This window comes from Malus sylvestris, chromosome 16 (genome assembly GCF_916048215.2).
Source record: "Malus sylvestris chromosome 16, drMalSylv7.2, whole genome shotgun sequence".
Taxonomy (NCBI): domain Eukaryota; kingdom Viridiplantae; phylum Streptophyta; class Magnoliopsida; order Rosales; family Rosaceae; genus Malus; species Malus sylvestris.
The window spans coordinates 24285578-24303836 of record NC_062275.1 but is presented as its reverse complement, the minus strand read 5'-3'; the positions used below and the strand labels follow the sequence as shown (position 1 = coordinate 24303836).

Sequence of the window (18259 nt, the reverse complement as noted above, 5' to 3'; positions counted from 1 at the left end):
TTATCCATTGGATGATGTCAATGACACAATGAATTTGTGAATTGAATTTTTGTAGTAGTAATCGTTCTTGATCTTACATATACAATAAAAATTAAAACGCAAATAAACGGCATATGAGGGATAGAAATCCCATCACACTCAAGCCCTCCATACAATGATACGTATCTCGCCATCCAATTTGCAAAGATCTCTTGCCTTTGAGAGTTAACTCACAGGCTGCCTAACAGGTTCTGCCTAGAAGATTATAAGAGATGACTTTACAAGGAATAAGCAAGAACATAGATGTCTCCTCTTCGTTTTCTTCTCGAGCAAGAAAGAGAACAACAAATGCTGAGTACCAATTTTCTTCACTAGGATCATCAAGATTATGTTGCGGAACCATCTCAGGAAACTCGACCGTCATCAAGATCAACATGGTACTTGACAAACCAGCAATAGTAGCCCCTCCCATCGAATTGAGCAAGGCAAGCCCTATAAATTTCAATGAGGTGCAAATGGCAGCGTGACACCCAGAAATATCTCTACTCCCACTTGCGAAAAACATTTTAATCTGGAGGCCTAGATCCATGGCCCTCTTCATTATCTAAGTCAGTGTAAGAACATACTTAATTGTACTGCTGATCCAATTAATTGTATCATTGAAGTACACCCCATGGCTGAAGTCAATATGGAATGGCCTATCAAATGTAGACTTTTGAGGCATCCAATTTCGAGTCTCAGATGAATATATCTCTATTTTGAAAGATACAACAGAACCAGCAATGCACTGGACGCAGATAACCTTTTAATGAATCGATTTGGAAGGGTCAATAGGCAAAGCAACCCCCAAAACGCTTGTGGAATTAGTAACATACGGTGGATTAGCAAGAGCCACGAAATGATTGGTTTTGGGATTGAGCACATAATATATGGGGTACTGCTCGTGTTTGTAATTTCATGAGAGGTACAACACAAGAGAAAGCCATTGCCAGACTGCAAAACCTTAAGGCCTCTAGGTGGACCTCAGATGAAATTGGAAGGTTTCGAGGGAGACCTAGATGTGTTTTCGTTGTTCTGAATTGATATGCAGTAGAATTGTTGCATTGTTGTGTTAAAGAAGGCTGAGACATTGGGGTATGGATTTTTGAAGGTATGTGGTGTCAGAGATAAGAGAGAACGAATGCTTGCACACTCATTTGAGATGAAGTAGAGATCGAGTTGGGATGCATAGAAGGATTGGTGTGAGCAGGTTTTCATTGTTGGCTAAGATTTCTGCTGGCGAAGAAATTATGGGCAGATTTGGAAATAGACTCCGCATTTTTTTTAATTTTTGTTCCGAGGGTTTACTTTGCTTCAATGTGTGATAATGAAATTAAAACCAACTCCAATATTGCAGAACTGCTAAAACATAAAAATGTTCTCAACTTATAGTTGTCTATTTACGTATGAAAAAGTACAGAGTTGATTATGTGGATTCCTTTTACCAACGAATTCATGCCTAATCAATGCCTAATCAATGCCCTTGTCAAAGGTACGTAGTAACAAATGCATTGGAACGCCTCTTAAAGTAAATTCCTGCTAAAATTGGATTCCACATGTGTAGTCTTGTTGCTCAAGTGGTTAAGACCTAAGATTTCTGCACCCGAGGATATAAGTTCAATTCCCTCTTCTCCCAATATGTGTCAGAAATTGGCTTCCGCATAAATAACTCTAGGCCACTCAAGTTGTTCTAGGCAAATTTTTTTCCCTCTCTCTCTTGAAAGGGGAACTATAAGTCCATGTTATGTTGGGATGGAACTTTGGATTTAGGGTTAGCCAAGTGGTGAGATTGAATCGTAAATAAATTAGGATTAGGCTTATGAAAAGGGTTTGATTTCCTCGATTGTAATAGAAGAATAAAATTCATGTTCGATCACAAGAAGCCCTGATGAATTTAAACTTCGGTAATTTGGTATCAATGATTGAATTAGATTAGATAACTCATGGTGCATCACACGAAAATCATGTTTAAAACACTGATCTTGACAAGATAAATATACAACACCATATTTCTTATGTATCAAAGATATTGTTTGGGCCCAAAATACTGGTTTGGGCCGAGTTTAAAATTGTTCTCGGCCCAGAGGCCTTGCTTAGGAGTCGTTGGGGGTCATCCGGCTCATGGGCCGCATAGTCAAGGCCGGTCGTGTCCCATTGGGAATCCATGGGATGTGGGTGAGTCCTATTGCGAGATGGACAAATAGGGTAGTTGAATCCTGATACAAGAAGGAGTTTCGGCAGGATAAGGATGTTGGCGCTTGGGATTGAATGCAGCCTGATAAGTGGTTGAGTTCAAAGTCCTAATAGGAGTAGGACTGGCCGAGATAAGATTGGATCGGGGGAAGGAGTCCTAATCCAAGTATGGTTTTGATTCGATCAAATAGAGGGAGGAGTGCATCATTCAAGGCCCCTCTAATTCAACACACAAACTGCCCTGCGCAAACCCTCGCTCTACGCAAAACCTCTCAATAACCTTGAGATTTTTAGTTTCTTTTTCACCAACACACCTTTAGTTTGGATAAATTGCACTATGAATGCAACCGGCGAACATCTTCAGTTTGGATAAATAGCACTGTCGCCATAGAATCAGCCGATCGCGAAGCACCTTCAGTTTGGATAAACAACATTGCGTTGAGGTCGGTTAGTTATCTATCCAAGGCTCAGTCGAGAAGGATTTTGAATCCTTATTGGCAGAGGTCATCTGATTAGCCTTCTCGATGAAGTGAGGTGTTACAATTTACTAGGGCTCGGCACATCGAACGCCGAGTTGTTTTATGATTGGATATTTATAAGTAGGATTTAGAGTTCAGCATTCTGACGGCCAAACTATGTTTACCATCAAGACATATATTTGTTTTGAGTATCTGTGTCCCTATACTCTGGTGTCGTTTCGGCGTGCTTATACTTTTATGAATATAATCACTGTGATTGAATCTAGCGTCAATGATTTGTGAACTTCGCAGAACTAGTAGCCTTATCTTTAGGCTGTAGAACTCGAAGGCCGAGAGTGTTCCTTCCTCGGTTGCAATCGCAAGATCGAGAAGTCATCAGTGCATCCGACGCAACATCAACATATTTTACTCCTTGGCTGAGCTCAGCCGACGAGTTAGCACCCCCACATACAACCGAATGACGTAGTTAGCTCATTAGTTACTCGGCCTGCGTGCCACTTGGCTTTGTAGTTTTTAAGGTCAACATTTTGGCACGCCCAGTAGGACCCAGTGATAAAACTACGAAGTTCATGACCATCGAGACATGATCAATCAAAAAGAAAACAACCATGGGAAAATCAACAACCGATCTGCCTATTCAGAGTCATGGACAAAAAGTGTCACATGCGCGAAATCCTCTCGTTGCTGTGACCCTTGAGGCTGTAAGTGTGACACACCGAGAAAATGAAGTTTGCCTAGGTACCCAACCTTAGAACACAGAAGTACCCAACCGAACCGCAAGCATTTTCATTAAGGGAATAGTGGATGACTGCAACGAAGATAGTGGTGAAGGATCTGACCCTCCAACTAGGTCGTTTCTTCGAAGACGACTTGACGAGCAATCTTGGCAAGTTGAACAGACTATTATCCAAAAAATGAACAATTTGCTCGAGGTAATACGAAGTAATGGTGAGACCTACACCAAATTGCTCGAATTATTAGTTAGCAAAGTCTTCGAAGAGGGACTTACTGATCAGGCTCGATAGCTTCCATTTAAAAGTAATCTGCTAGAGGCCAAAGTAGCGTCTACTTGGCTCAAAATGATTGACTTGGAAAAAATGGGAGGATCAAGTAGTAGGTCAGATGGATCTGACCAGAGAATGGAAGCAACATCCGTCGTTATGACCGAGGTCCAACAGATGATTGATTCGGCCATGAAAAAGGGGCTGAAGTTCCCAAAATTCATCTATCCATATCCAGCTTATGTGGAAAAGTTTGAATGTCCTAAAGGCTTCAAGATTCTATATTTCAACGTTTTTGTTGGAGAGTCGTCCTTATCCTTGTTAGAACATGTGGCCATATTCACTGCGCAATGCGAAGATGTTAATAGTTATTTCCATAAACTACGATTGTTCAACTTTTTGTTGACAGGCTCAGCATTCGAATGGTATATCAACCTCCCACCTAATTTCATCCAAAGCTGGGAGGAGCTGGTCTAAAAGTTTCACGAACAGTTTTATCGGCCGAGGATGGAAATGTCAGTTTCTTCATTGGCTAGGATGGCTCAAGTATCTGATGAGTCACCAATGGACTATCTTACAAGGTTTAAATAGCCAGGAATTGGTGTCAAGTACCTCTGCCCGAAGTCGAATTTGTTAGGCTCGCTCTGAATGGGCTAGATGTGGAGTACAAAACGAAATTCTTGGGGGCAAACTTCCGAGATTTGTTCTAATTGTCACATCTCGTCACTGGGCGGCATAGTTCTGACAGAAGACACCAAAAGATCATTAGAGCATTAACAATTTATATAAGACTGCAAACCTGGCTCTGATACCAAACTGACACACCCCGATCCTAGAATCAAGGCGCGCTGGCCGTCACGTGGGCGTGACGTAACCAAAAGTACGATGCGGAAGCAAAAGATAAAAGAAATACAAAGGAATAAAAACCAACTCTAGCATGTTAGTTGGATATTATTGCTAGTAGTTGGTTTTTATTCCTTCGTATTTCTTTTATCTTTTGCTTCCACATCGCACTTTTGGTTACGTCACGCCCACGTGACGGCCAACACGCCTTGATTCTAGGATCGGGGTGTGTCACTAATTATCCCAACATGTCGAGCAATATGAATATTTGCTCCGAGAGGAAAAGATCTCGAAGTCTCCATCCCGGGGAACGATTTACAAAAATCCCACGATCAGCTATGAATCGGCCGAAGGTGAAGATTCCTAATATGTCAGTGTGGACGCAGCCTAGATAATAATAGATAAACCATATGTCTGCAAAGCTTTGACTCAAATTAAGTCCAAAGATGCCAAAACCCGCTCAGCCACTAAAGAGACGGTGAAAACGAAAGTTTACACTTTTGATATCACAAGGCCGATGCAATTTTCGACCAGTTGTTGCTAGCAAAGATTATCAAACTTAGGCCAGGACATAACATTCCCAAGGCCGAAGAGCTTAAAGGCAAGATGTATTGCAAGTACCATAACTCGAATAAGCATACCACAATCAACTGGATCGTGTTTTGTGATGATATTCAAAGATGATTGATAAAGGCAAGCTAAAGTTTCCTAAAAAACAAATGACAGTTGACGTTGATCCATTCCCTTCGGCAACAATCAGTATGGTAGATGCCCACTTGCTTAAGAACAAAAGGAAAGGGAAGGCCGAGTTTGTCCCAATACAACACATCCTAAAGCAGAACTCTCAACCATGGATCAAAATTGATCTATTTTCCAATGAACCACCCACAGAGCTTTCAGGATTAGCCATAGTCGAATCTATGTCAGACTTCAGTACAAAAGAGACCAACGAGCCGATGGTTTTGTGCAGCAATTGCAAGGCACACGTCGTATTAACTAAACCAAAGGAGAAACCACCTCAGACTCTAACACCACGACAACCATCTAAGGCCGTGGTGACACCTCTAAAGGAACTTGGTGAAGGCCAGCGCCATAAAGTGTTTGATAGGCTCGACCCCCAAAAACGGACTGATGGCCCTACCTTGGATAGACGGCGTCTTGATTTTGATACGTTGTTTTATAACGAGGATTATTACTCGCGTAATTCTAGCAGCTTAAGTTAATCGGCTAATCAAAAAACCTTTAAGCTACCTAAACCACGCAACCAACGTTAGTACAGTTACAGTTCTCCCACTGGCATGTATACTGCATTATCCAAATCTCAAAAACGTCGATGTTAGAGTATAGATTGCATGGCTCAACGATAGGTAACACAGGCTACTCCGACTACCAAGTGGCAGCTGAAAAAGGCAACATGAAACGAAGATGACCGACAACCTCCGACCATCATGGCCAAATTACTTCAAGAGAAAAAGGCAGTTGATCGCGACTTTGAAACCACCATTAAAGAGTCTAAGAAACACATCAAACTCCTTCTTCGGCCTGAGGAAATGAAAGCTCGTTTCGAGCATTTCAGAAAAGAAGCCAAAAGCAATCTTCTTCCATTGCCCCCACAAGAGCCATTAATAAAGGTCCAACGGAATCTACACCCTTCATTCCTCGACGAATCCTTAGAGTACATGCGAGAATTTCATAAGGAACATTCTACCAATGACTTGTATGGCCTGCCTAAAGCATGTCAAGAAGCCCTCGACTTGGCGATAACTTGCCCTAATGCTGAATAGATTATCCAGAAAACCATCGATCCAGCAATGAATGCCAGGTTCTAACACATACGAGAAGCTTGGGTCCTTAGCTTCGAGGTCGACCCATACACGAACATTGATATGGCCGAGCTTCCTTTTTCTCTTGAAGATCTTCAATATTTACGACACCACTTTGAAGTCTTTTCAGCAGTATCTCTCTTTGGTCGTACAACCGATGAAAAAGATCAGGTGGCACATCTGGATGCCTACCTAGACACAAGGGACGCCCAGATCGCCTATAAAGAACGAGCCTGAAAAGCACTGCAGGAGCAAAGTCAAACACCAGAAACGAACGAGCTTGAAGACAACAGTCAGAAGGAAGCAAGGTCGGGTTACATGGCACAAGAGTAAGTACCTGTTCCTCTAACGCACGATGCTGCAGTCCTCGATAACCCAGAAGACGACGACCAGGATCTGATGGGCCCCTTAATCCTTAAGAACATGGAAATCAGCATGGTTCATGTTCTCCCTACTGAATTCCAGCCAACCACACACCAACCAAATTTCTTGGATGGTGATGTGGTGGCCAAATAAGCAACTTCGGCTAATCTTCAACATTTAAAGTCGTTGTATGTCACGGCTCACATTGAAGATTATCCAATCTCCAAAATTTTCATCGATTGTGGGGCGACGGTCAATATTATGCCCATATTTGTCATGAAAACGTTACGATGTTCCAACGACGAACTCATCCCATCAGGAATAACCATGAGCAGCTTCGTCTGTGACAAATCCTAAACCAAATGAGTGCTCCCTTTAGAGGTAAGCATTGTAGGTCGCAATACATAACCGTATTTTTTATCGTCGACTTCAAGACCGAGTATAATGCTTTGCTCGGTCGAGATTGGATTCATCAAACGAATTGCATTCCCTCTTCTTTATACCAAGTTCTCATTTTTTGGCATGGCAAATCGGTTGTGGTCCACCCAGCCGATAATCAGCCATTAAAAACCAACATGATACAGGCTCGCTATTACGACGATCACTTCAGCTACATTACCCTACAGGGTTTTAATGAACTAAGATCTCAGTACAAAAAGCCATGAGGTAGGTACCGCGACTATACACCAGGATTCGGCAATACTCGGCTTGGTCGACTTAATTACCAACACTAATGATTGACGCCAAAAGAGAAAGGCGTCAAGCCACGGTTTCAGGCACTATGGAACATCTGCTGGCTCATTGGTATGCTATTTCCAAGCATCCACATTTGGGCATAAACTTAATCGAATTTTTGGTCGAGGATGATAATGGCCCCATATTATCGTTAGATAAAGTTCAGGCTGCATCAACCAAACTCGAAGATAGTCGGCCCCAAGTTAAAGACCCATTAGAAGAAATAAATGTTGGAATGATCGATGACCCTCGGTCGTTATTTATTAGTGCATTATTACCCCACTCCATGAAAATCTAACTCTGTAAATTACTCAACGAGTTTAAAGATTGTTTTTCTTGGAGTTATCATGAGATACCAGGCCTTGTTCGAACCCTCGTTGAGCATGAATTATGAATCGAAGTTGGTTATAAGCCTTTCCTCCAGCCTCTTGCCGTTTCTGGACTGAAGTATAGCTCAACATAAAAGATGAACTAGTTTGACTTTTAAAAGCTGGGTTTATTCAGACTGCTCGATATGTTGAATGGCTGGCCAATATTGTCCCGATGCTAAAGAAAAATGACGCTCTACGCATCTGTATCGATTTTTCGTATTTTGAATCTGGCTACTCCTAAAGATGAATACCCAATGCCAATCTAAAATTTGTTAATCGATGCCATAGCCAATCATGAAATGTTATCATTCATGGACGGCCATGCTGGCTATAACTAGATTTTTATCGCGGAAGTCGATGTTCACAAAACCGTTTTTCGTTGCTCGGGGGTTATCATGCCATTCGACCTCAAGATCGCCAGTGCCACATACCAACAAGCCATGAACACTATTTTCCATGATTTGATTGATACCATCGTAGAAGTCTACATCGATGATGTTGTAATCAAATAAGAACATTGGCAGACACATTTGGATGACCTGCTTGGGCTTTTCTACGTATGTGCAGGCACGATGTTAAGATGAATCCCGCCAAATGTGCTTTCGACATATCAGCTAGCAATTTTTTAGGATTCCTTGTACATCATCGTGGTATTGAGGTAGACGAAAACAAAGCTTGCGCAATCATCAACGCTTCATTCCCGACGACTAAGAAACAACTACAGTCGTTGCTCGGCAAGATTACTTTCTTTGTCGATTTTTTGCTAATTCGGCCAGGAAAATGAAAGCCTTCTCCATGCTTTTGAAACTCAAAGATTCTAACAACTTCGAATGGCGCGAAGAACATCAAGAGGCATTTATGCAGATTAAGGTCTCCCTAACAACTCCACCCGTCCTAGTCCCACCACGACGTGGCCGACCTCTTAAGCTATATATCTCGACGGTCGAAGAATCCATCGGATGCCTTCTTGCACAGGACAATGATGCCGGGCAAGAACAAGCCATTTTTTATCTTAGCCGAAACCTCAACCCACTAGAGATTAATTACTCTGCCATTGAGAAGCTTTGTCTCGCCCTAATTTTTGCTGCATCAAAACTCCGACATCACATGCTCCCATCAGTCACTCAGGTCATCGTCCAAACCGATGTCATTCATTACATGCTTACTAGACCAATCGTAAAGGGCCGAATTGGCAAGTGGACGATGGCCCTATCTAAGTTCAGCTTGCAATATGTGCCCCAAAAAGCTGTGAAAGGCAAATGTTGGCCAATTTCTTGGCCCAACACCCTTCCCCGTACGAGTTAAGGAGTAGTGACGCTGAAATTGGTATGGTAGAAGCACGTGATAATTATAGACAATGTACTTTGATGGTTCTAGCACTTTGGTCTCGACTGGTGTTGGGATTGTTATTCAATCCCCAACTCATAGCCGCTAGTATTTTTCTCTCAAGCTCGACTTTGATTATACAAATAATCAGGTTGAATACGAAGCCCTTATCATCGGCCTCGTGTCCTACATGATTTGCGGGCAACTATTGTCCTTGTTCTTGGTGACTTCGAACTTGTAATTAATCAACTTAATGGGACTTTTCGTTGCATAAGTTGTACTCTGGCGCCCTACCATATGGTTGCCAGCAATTTGGTCGAATCTTTCGACGGCATTACTTTCAAACATATTTCACGAGTTCATAACACCGACGCCGACGAATTAGCTCAAATAGCCTCCGGAGCATAACTCCTAGGGGCAAATTAGGCCGAGAAGTACCTGTGTCATGACAAGTGCATTCGGCCTTGATTAATCAGCATGTCATTGCCTTTGTTGTTAGAATGGAAGGACACTATTGAGGTTTGTGATGTCGAGGCATTACCAGACGATTATGCGATATATTGATAACCCCAACGAAAAACACCAGCAACGGACAAGGGTCTATGCCACAAATTACATATTATACCAGAATGAGTTGTATAAAACATTTGAGGATGGGATACTGTTGTTGTGTCTCAGCCCACAGGAAGCTGCTCAAGCAATGACAGAAATACACGAAAGAATTTGTAGAGCTCACCAATCTGGATGAAAAATATGTTGGCTGCTTCGGCGGTATGGCTATTTCTGGCTGAGTATTCTGAAGGATTGTATTGAGTACGCAAAGGGATGTGTACAGTGTCGAATCCATGGGCCTATACAGAGAGTTCTGGCCGAATCACTACATTCGATCACCAAACCATGGCCGTTCCAAGGATGGCCCATGGATGTAATCGATAAAATCATATCGTCTTCTGGTACGGCCAAACATTCATGGATACTCGTTGCAACGGACTACTTCACCAAATGGGTCGAAGCCAAGTTATATGCAGAGTTAACATCTAAAAAATTTGTAATTTTGTAGAAGAAAACATTGGGACTAGATAATGGTACAATCTTTACATCTAACAGGTTTAAGGAATACACGGCAAATCTAAAGATCTCGAGCAATCTACGCCGTATTATCTGCAGGCGAATGGATAAGCCGAAGCAAGTAATAAGGTTTTAATCAGTATTCTTGAAAAGATGATAAAAGAAAGGCCGGGTATGTGGCATTTAAAGATAAACGAAGCGTTATAGGCTTATCGAACTTCTCTACGGACAGCCACCGGAACAACTTCATATGCGTTGACTTATGGACACGACGCAATGTTGCCAGTCGAGCTAAGTATAAACTCGTTGCAAGTAATTGAACAAAGTAGTTTGTTCAACGCCGAGTACAGTCTGGCAATGAGACAAGAGTTAGAAGATCGCCGAGCGAGCTTATAATCAACGAGTCAGACAAAAAATGTTGACGAATGAGAGTTGGTTTGGCAAATCGTACTACCCGTAGGAATTAAAAACCCTAGGTTCGGTAAATGGTTGTCGAATTGGGAAGGGCCATTCATTATTCATAAAGTTCTCGGCAAAGGAGCATACCATCTTAGGAATCGAACTGGTAAAGTTCACAAACTGCCAATCAACGGGAGGTTTTTAAAAAACTACTATCTAGTCACATGGGAGATGTGGGAATAAAAGTTCATTTCATTAAGTTCACAAAAAGGTGTACAAATAGAGTTGGTCGATCTATTACAATCAAATAATTCTAGGGTAATGAAGGTAGGAGAGATTCAAGAACAGCCTTCAACTCTAACCACCTCACCTCGCCCATCGTGACCTCAGCTTGCCGATTCCTCTTGTCTATCTTCAGTTACTCAACCCGCTTCACGCTAGCCACATATTCGGTTAAGCAAGATTTATCACTCGACTCAAAATCCTTTGCAAGCTCGGAAGAAACTACTGACCTTCGATTTTGGAGTTCGGTAATTTGACAGTCGAGGTCGGCCAGCGTTTTTTCTTCGCCTTCAAAACTTCGACCTTTGCACGAATAGCTTCTCGAACGGTCGTCTTAGCTTTCAAGTCGTCTTTAACCTGGAGAACTTTGTCAAAAATACCGAAGTATTTTCAGGTTTGTTCCAGGGTGATGGCTTCAGTGCTTAATTGATCATTAGCTACAAGATCGTTCAGGCATGCACCCACGGAATCGAGACCCTGGCATTCGAGAACCTGTGAAGCCGATAGAGACAAAAGCGTTTGTAGCCTAACAAGAACATTTAATTCGGCCATCAGTATGGAGGACCTGGTTGTAGCTACTAAAGGGTCGGCCATTCCTGAGTTATTCAAAAGAAGAGCATCGAACTCGACTTCCCATAAAAGCTTGCACATGAAAAGAATTTAGGCAAAAGGAAAACATGAAAGAATATAGTAGAGAGTATTTGTTTTTAAACCTGCCGAGATGAGACTTCGACCATGTCTTTTGGTTCATTGCTCGAACCTAAAGAGCTTAATGGTCGAGCCCAATGTTTTAGACTGCTTCTCAATTCATGTGGCCGATGAAGGTTATCTACATTCGACGGCCACTGAGGTGGCCAGGAAATATAAATAACACCCTTCGGTGCATAAAATTTTTGGTGAAATGAATAATTGGGCACCCGACATGTAATATTTGTTTTTAGTTCAGACTCGTTATAGTAAAGTTAACAAAAAAAAGTGATCGAGTCTTACAAAAACCGAAGTCACCTCTTGAGGAGGAATGTCGAGGTCTTGAACCTGCGGGTGAATTAGTGTTTCTGCCGCTTCAGGCTCAATTTGAGGCATTTTTTCGCGATCAGCTACAGGAGGATTGACCTGGTCAGTCACCTCAACCATAGGGGGAGGCTCAACGGAAGAAGGTTCTGTTGGTCGAGGATGACTCGCCAGCGAAATCTCGTCACTCTTGTCATCTTGAAACAAAAGAGTTGTTACTACTTTTGAATTTAATGAGAGAAGAGAGTTACCAATAGCATAATCATACCTCTTCTAAGATGATGGCTGATTGTTTTGGATTCTTAGGGAGATTTTTCCCGACCGAAGGGGTTGCCTCTTTCAAGACGGGTGCTACGGTCGGCCCCAGAGCTGCAGGTTTTTCGACCAGTAATACAACAACTGGTTTGACCACAACCTCAGAGACCTCAGGGGCCGAGTGAACTTGTGGTGTTGGGCTAGTTGGAGTTGGCCGTTTCTCTGTTGAGGCCTGGACAACAGGAGCAGGAGGAGAGGCACTAGGAGCGGTTCTGGTGGTCTGGCTGGAGATAACGTGTATCTCCCGTGCTTTTTTCTTCGTTAATTTCTTTATGCGTTTTGTGGGACGAGGGGCTTCACCTGCCGTCTCGGTATCCAAGCAAGGCCATTTGCTTAGTGTGTTTTGTGTAGCGATTTTAGATTTCTTGGAGAAAGGGGCTAATGTTTTCCTGGCCGCAGCTGTGGCGATCACGTCTTTATGTTTCAATACTCTACTACCTGAGAAAGAAAAATCTAGTTAGTAAAATCGATCAAGTGTTTGAAGAATAAAGGTAAAGATAGCCATATACATTAGGCATCTCTTTGGATTGAGGGGCAGAAGCTTTTTAGGTCGGTCGCCAAAAATTTTGTTGACCACATTTTCGACTAAAGCGCCAAAAAAGTCATGGGTATATTCTTCCCACCAGTCACTGAAGGTGTCGGTGCTGAGAGATTCAGGAATAGTTGGTTAAAGGCGAATTTTTTTGCATCGTTCCTGAAACTCTTTCTCGATGTCTCTACACTCCCTTTCTAAGAAACCAGAGAGGCATCATCAGCTTAGAAGGGAGTGGGAAGTAAGTAAAGGCACAGGGCAACCTTGGAGGTAGCCAAGCTGTCGGGCAGCAAAGTGGGGGTGGTAGACTTCCCAACTTGCTCGGTGAGCATCGCAACCAAAGGGAAGGTTGCGAGTTAACACAAACGACCCCCAGTTTTGACGAAGACCAGCATCTTCACTTTCACTCCATGTTGATATGGGAAACCTGATAGAGTGAGGGTACTCTTAATGGCAGCATATTAAAAATTCGTCGTCGGAAATGACGTCTAAGCCGAAAAAGTGTTTGAAGAAATATTCAGCTCGATGAAGAGGCGCTAATCGAGAGGCTAACTGAAGGCTAAGCGCTGCAGTGGACTGAAGGTTGGGGATTTCTGGCCGAAATGAGGAAAAATAGACCTGCAGCCAGAGTTGGAATACCCAGAGAGGTTCGTTCTGGTGCGGATCAATCTTGTTGATGGTCGTTTCAGCCAGGCAGCATAAAAGGTTAGCGAGGATAGCTGGACTGAGCACCAGAGAGTGACCACTAGCTAGGGCTTCAGCCACCGACATATTTTCAACCAAGCACTTATTTGACTTGGTACAACAGATAAACTTGCTGTACCAGTAAAATAGGAAGGCCCCATGTTCTCCCTTCCGTAGACTCACCTCCCATCAGCCAGCAAAATGAAGGATGAGGATGTTGTAGTTGAGAAAATTCTTGTGCAACTTCTGAACTTCCTCTCTTGAAAGCTCTTGACCTTCTTGGCTCAACGTCTCAATGGCCCGTTCATCGAATAGTACCTTAAAGTCGAGGTTCGACGAGCATCCAATAAGGGCAACATCTATTGGAATGCCAGAAGGAGAAGTCTTGAGGATAGCTGAGATGTCGAGAATGATGGGGGTGACAGGGCCGAAGGGAAAGATCATGGTCTTGGTGGCCGAGCACCATAGGCTTAGAGCTGCCATAAAGAGTTCTTTATCCATGTCAATCTCCATGGTCGAAAACTTAATGGCGCCGTGGATGCCGGGAGCCTCCCATTCTTTACCAAAGAATTTTTCCATCTATACGACCCATGCCGCCCAATTGGCGTTGGTCGAAGGCCAAGCTCCTTGAGGCTTTGACAAGCACCACTTCAACCAATCAAATCCTTGTAGTAAATGTTCCAGGCAGTGTTCTTTGAAGAGGTTGGTGATAGACGATGGCACTGCTTCTTTAAAGAGTGGTCCCAGGATTTGATGAGTAGTGTTTAAATCACCCTCGAAGCACAGAGTCTTGATGGCGCTCCGATCGATGAAGTCCTTGTACTTACTGCACTCGTTGAAGAGCTAGCAAATAAAGGAGGCTATTAATGAAAGCTTGAGGATTTCTGGGTTAAGAGCTTGGGGTTTTTTAGGATTTTGGATTTTAGGTTTTCTGGGATTTTTAAAGCAAAATTGTGAGGAGGTCTCAAGGATTTTGGAAAGCATAAAGTATGAATAGAAAGGGTTCTGGTATTTATAGGCATTTTGGAAGGACAGTTAAACGTTTGATTTTCAAAGTTGGAGGAATGATCGAGCAGGAAAGTTGTTAATCATTGTGGATATTCAGAGAATCCAGTTGAAAACACCGAGGTTTTCGCGGTTTAAGGATGCACGATTGCGTGTTGCGCCGGACTTAATGTAGAAGAGACGTTTTGGCTATCGCACATTTTTGAGGGTCATGATTAATGGTTGCTAGGTTAACCTAAGGATCAACATGTGGAAGGACGATTGGGAGAATTGAGGTCGTGAGATCATGTCTCATAAGTACGCGTGGTGGTATTTCTCGATGGGGGTTTAATGTTTGTTTTAGGTCGGTTTCGCTTCTTCAAGGCCGAGGCTCAACTAAGGAATGTAGATCGACCTCAGAAGCGAGGGGGCAATGTTTGGGCCCAAAATACTTGTTTGGGCTAAGTGTAGATTTGTTCTTGGCCCAGAGGTCTTACTTAGGAGTCTCTATGGGTCATCCAGCTTGTGGGCCGCATAGTCAAGGCCGGCCGTGGCCCATTGGGAATCCATAGGGTGTGGGTGAGTCTTATTGCGAGATGGACAGATAGGGTAGTTGAATCCTGATACAAGAAGGAGTTTCAGTTGGATAAGGATGCTGGCGCTTGGGATTGGATCGAGGGAAGGAGTCCTAATCTAAGTATGGTTTTGATTCGATCAGAAGCAGGCTAACTACTATAAATAGAGGGAGGAGGGCATCATTCAAGGCCCCTCCAATTCAACACACAAACTGCCTTGCATAAACCCTCGCTATACGCGAAACCTCTCAATAACCTTGAGATTTTAGTTTCTTTTTCATCAACACACCTTCAGTTTGGATAAACAGCACTGTGAAGGAAACCAGCGAACATCTTCAGTTTGGATTCAGTTTGGATAAACAGCACTGTGAAGGAAACCAGCAAACATCTTCAGTTTGGATAAACAGCATTGTCGTCGTAGAATCAGTCAATAGTGAAGCACCTTCAGTTTGGATAAATAGCACTGCGTTGAGGCCGGTTGGTTATCTATCCAAGTCTCGGTCGAGAAGGATTTTCGAATCCTTATTAGCAGAGGTCATCTCATTAGCCTTCTCGGCGAAGTGAGGTGTTACAATTTACTAGGGCTCGGCACATCGAATGCCGAGTTATTTTATGATTGGATATTCACAAGTAGGTTTTAGAGTTTGACATTCTGACGGCCGAACCTCGTTTACCATCAAGACATATATCTGTTTTGAGTATCTGTGTCCCTATACTCTGGTGTCGATTCGGCCTGCTTATACTCTTACGAATATAATCACTGTGACCGAATTCGACGCCGACGATTTGTGAACTTCGCATAACTAGTAGCCTTGTCTTCAGGCTCTAGAACCCGAAGGCCGAGAGTGTTCCTTCCTCGACTACAATTGCAAGATCGAGAAGTCATCAGTGCATCTGACGCAACATCAACATACTTTACTCCTCGGCCAAGCTCGGCTGACGAGTTGGCATGCCCGCATACAACCGAAAGACGTAGTTAGCTCATTAGTTACTTGGCCTGCGTGCCACGCAGACTTGGTAGTTTTTAGGGTCAATAGATATATTTCCATTTTACCCTGTACCTATCAAAGAACTTGATTCATTTCTAAGCACACTAAGAACTACTCTCTCTCTCTCTCTCTCAGAGCCCGCATAGCTCTTGTGCAATAGTATGATTGTGCACTCTTCACATGTTTCATGTCGACTTTGCTTTTTCCATAACAATAAACAATTTCTTCGTTTTCGTTGATATTTCTTGGTTTTATTCTACGCCAGTTTTGGTTTCGTCCACGGCTTGTTTTCTTTTATTTCTACTTTTCATTATTTAATAAATTTTGAAGATAAGGGACAAAAGGTCGTTATATTAGGGAATTAACTCTTTCCAATCGCTTTGAGCTGAAAGGAAGTAGCCTACTTGTAGTTGATGACTAATCTTGGATCTTGATCCTTTCTTTCCGCCTTGTGACGGTAAGGTTTCTACTATTGTAGTATGACGACCAAGCCTTATGCATATCTCAACTCACCTAATCCATCAAAAAGTTGTTGCAATAATTGATGGACAAAATAATTGAAATCCCATCAAACCTAACTTTTCCCAGCTCACATTTGAAGAAGACAGACAATTCTTCAACGGAGAGAGTGAGATGGAACGTCTATACTTTTCATTGAAAATGGTTATATTTGTTGCATAATTTTATCCCTATACCAATTAAGTCAGAGTTTGCTGAGAAGATCTGAAAGAAGCAAAAAGAATGGTGTCTCTTTGTCTCACTGGCAACTTTCTCAATGATCCATTGCCTGCAGCTGAGGCAGTAGCTTTGAACCAAGACCTCGTCACATTGATCCTGGTACGCCTGCCGGTGAAGTCACTTCTCCGCTTCAAATGTGTCTCCAAGCAGTGGCTCTGTCTCATCTCCAGCCAAAATTTCTATAGCCGCCACCGCAGTCTTTCCTCTGCATGCATCCTCTTGTCTCGAATTCCCAGCCTCATCAGTCACCTATCTCTCAATTGCAGCAGTTCAGAGCAACCCTTTTCGTCTCTTGACTTCATTGATGATTCAGCAGGTGTTAAGTTACTGCAGTCCATAAATGGCCTGGTCTTGGGGTGTAGCTTTTACAAGTTGGGAAAAACTATTAGTTATTATGTCTGCAACCCTTCAACAAGGCAATTCTCGACGCTTCGTCCACCTAATACCAAGGGTCATGATTCCAAGGGTCGTAATTCGTTCGCAACTATTTTAGGTGTTTATTTAGCTTTTGATCCATCCAAATCATCTCACTACCAAGTCGTCAGCGTTCAAAATTGCTCCTCATCAGAAGCAAGTGATCACTACCAAATTCAGATATACGCATCCGAGACTCGAACTTGGAGGGTTTCCCGATCTGCTTTTATGGCCCCATCCGATATGGTGTTTGAAAATGGCGTGCTTTGGAATGGTGCAATACATTGGATTAGCCCAACAGGAGCTACATTATGTTTTGATATCAATCAAGAGCGCTTCGGATCAATGCCTAGTCCTCCATCAGGCGAGCATTGGGGTACAAGAAGGTTCAAGTATTTTGGGGAATCTGGTGGGCATTTGCACCTAGTTGAAGTTTATGGTCCAAGCATCACTCAATTCCAAGTCTTTGAATTGGAGAGAGATTACTCAAGGTGGATTCCCAAGTACCAAATCGACATTTCTCCGATCATCGATGCATTTCCGGAGATGGTTAGAAACTACCTTCACCCCCATCCCTATGATTCTCCTTTTTACGCGTTTGTTTTACTTTTTGTCCTAGAAACTGAAGAGGGCTCATCATTGTTGCTGTACATTCCTGGTAAGTTTATATCTTATAATATTAGAGACAAGAGTTTCAAAGAGATTTGTGATTTTGATCCGAAATCCACCAAAACAAATACAGCATTACATGTTGGATGCTTTCATGCTCATCAGTTTATAGAGACTCTTGCCAGTGTTTAAACATTTAAAGATTTCAATTTGCCTCCACTTATTGTTTATACCATTGAAATTAAAACCGCTGTAATTTTCTATAAATGTTATGCCATTTGAGTTTGGGATATCCATAATGTCGTGATTTTCCTATTAAATTTAACATTCATAAGCAAATTTTCACCCCTTAAAGCACCTTTATTAGAGATTTACAAATTTGAGACGTAAAATATCACATTTACATCTTACTGGCTAGATGTATATTTTGAATCATAAGTTTGTATATTTTAGATTCTGTTTGTGATGTAAATGTTCCACCTTAATTGGGAGATGCATAATTGAGCA

The 18259-nt window shown here is 42.5% G+C and overlaps 2 protein-coding genes across 2 annotated transcripts; one reads left to right on the top strand and one right to left on the bottom strand.

Moving 5' to 3' along the window:
* Positions 1–10252: 10252 nt before the first annotated feature.
* On the bottom strand, positions 10253–13604 carry LOC126609233 (predicted GPI-anchored protein 58). The gene is made up of 3 exons (XM_050277210.1): positions 13583–13604; positions 12183–12665; positions 10253–12112 (listed from the first exon to the last, which is right to left on the bottom strand). Exons 1-3 carry the CDS (start codon positions 13602–13604, stop codon positions 11853–11855), a joined length of 765 nt encoding a protein of 254 aa, XP_050133167.1. The 3' UTR covers positions 10253–11852.
* Positions 13605–16457: 2853 nt separating this feature from the next.
* LOC126607538 (F-box protein At5g07610-like) lies at positions 16458–18044 on the top strand. Its single transcript, XM_050275164.1, has one exon. The coding sequence runs from the start codon at positions 16733–16735 to the stop codon at positions 17942–17944; it is 1212 nt and encodes a 403-aa protein (XP_050131121.1). The 5' UTR covers positions 16458–16732; the 3' UTR covers positions 17945–18044.
* Positions 18045–18259: the final 215 nt, after the last annotated feature.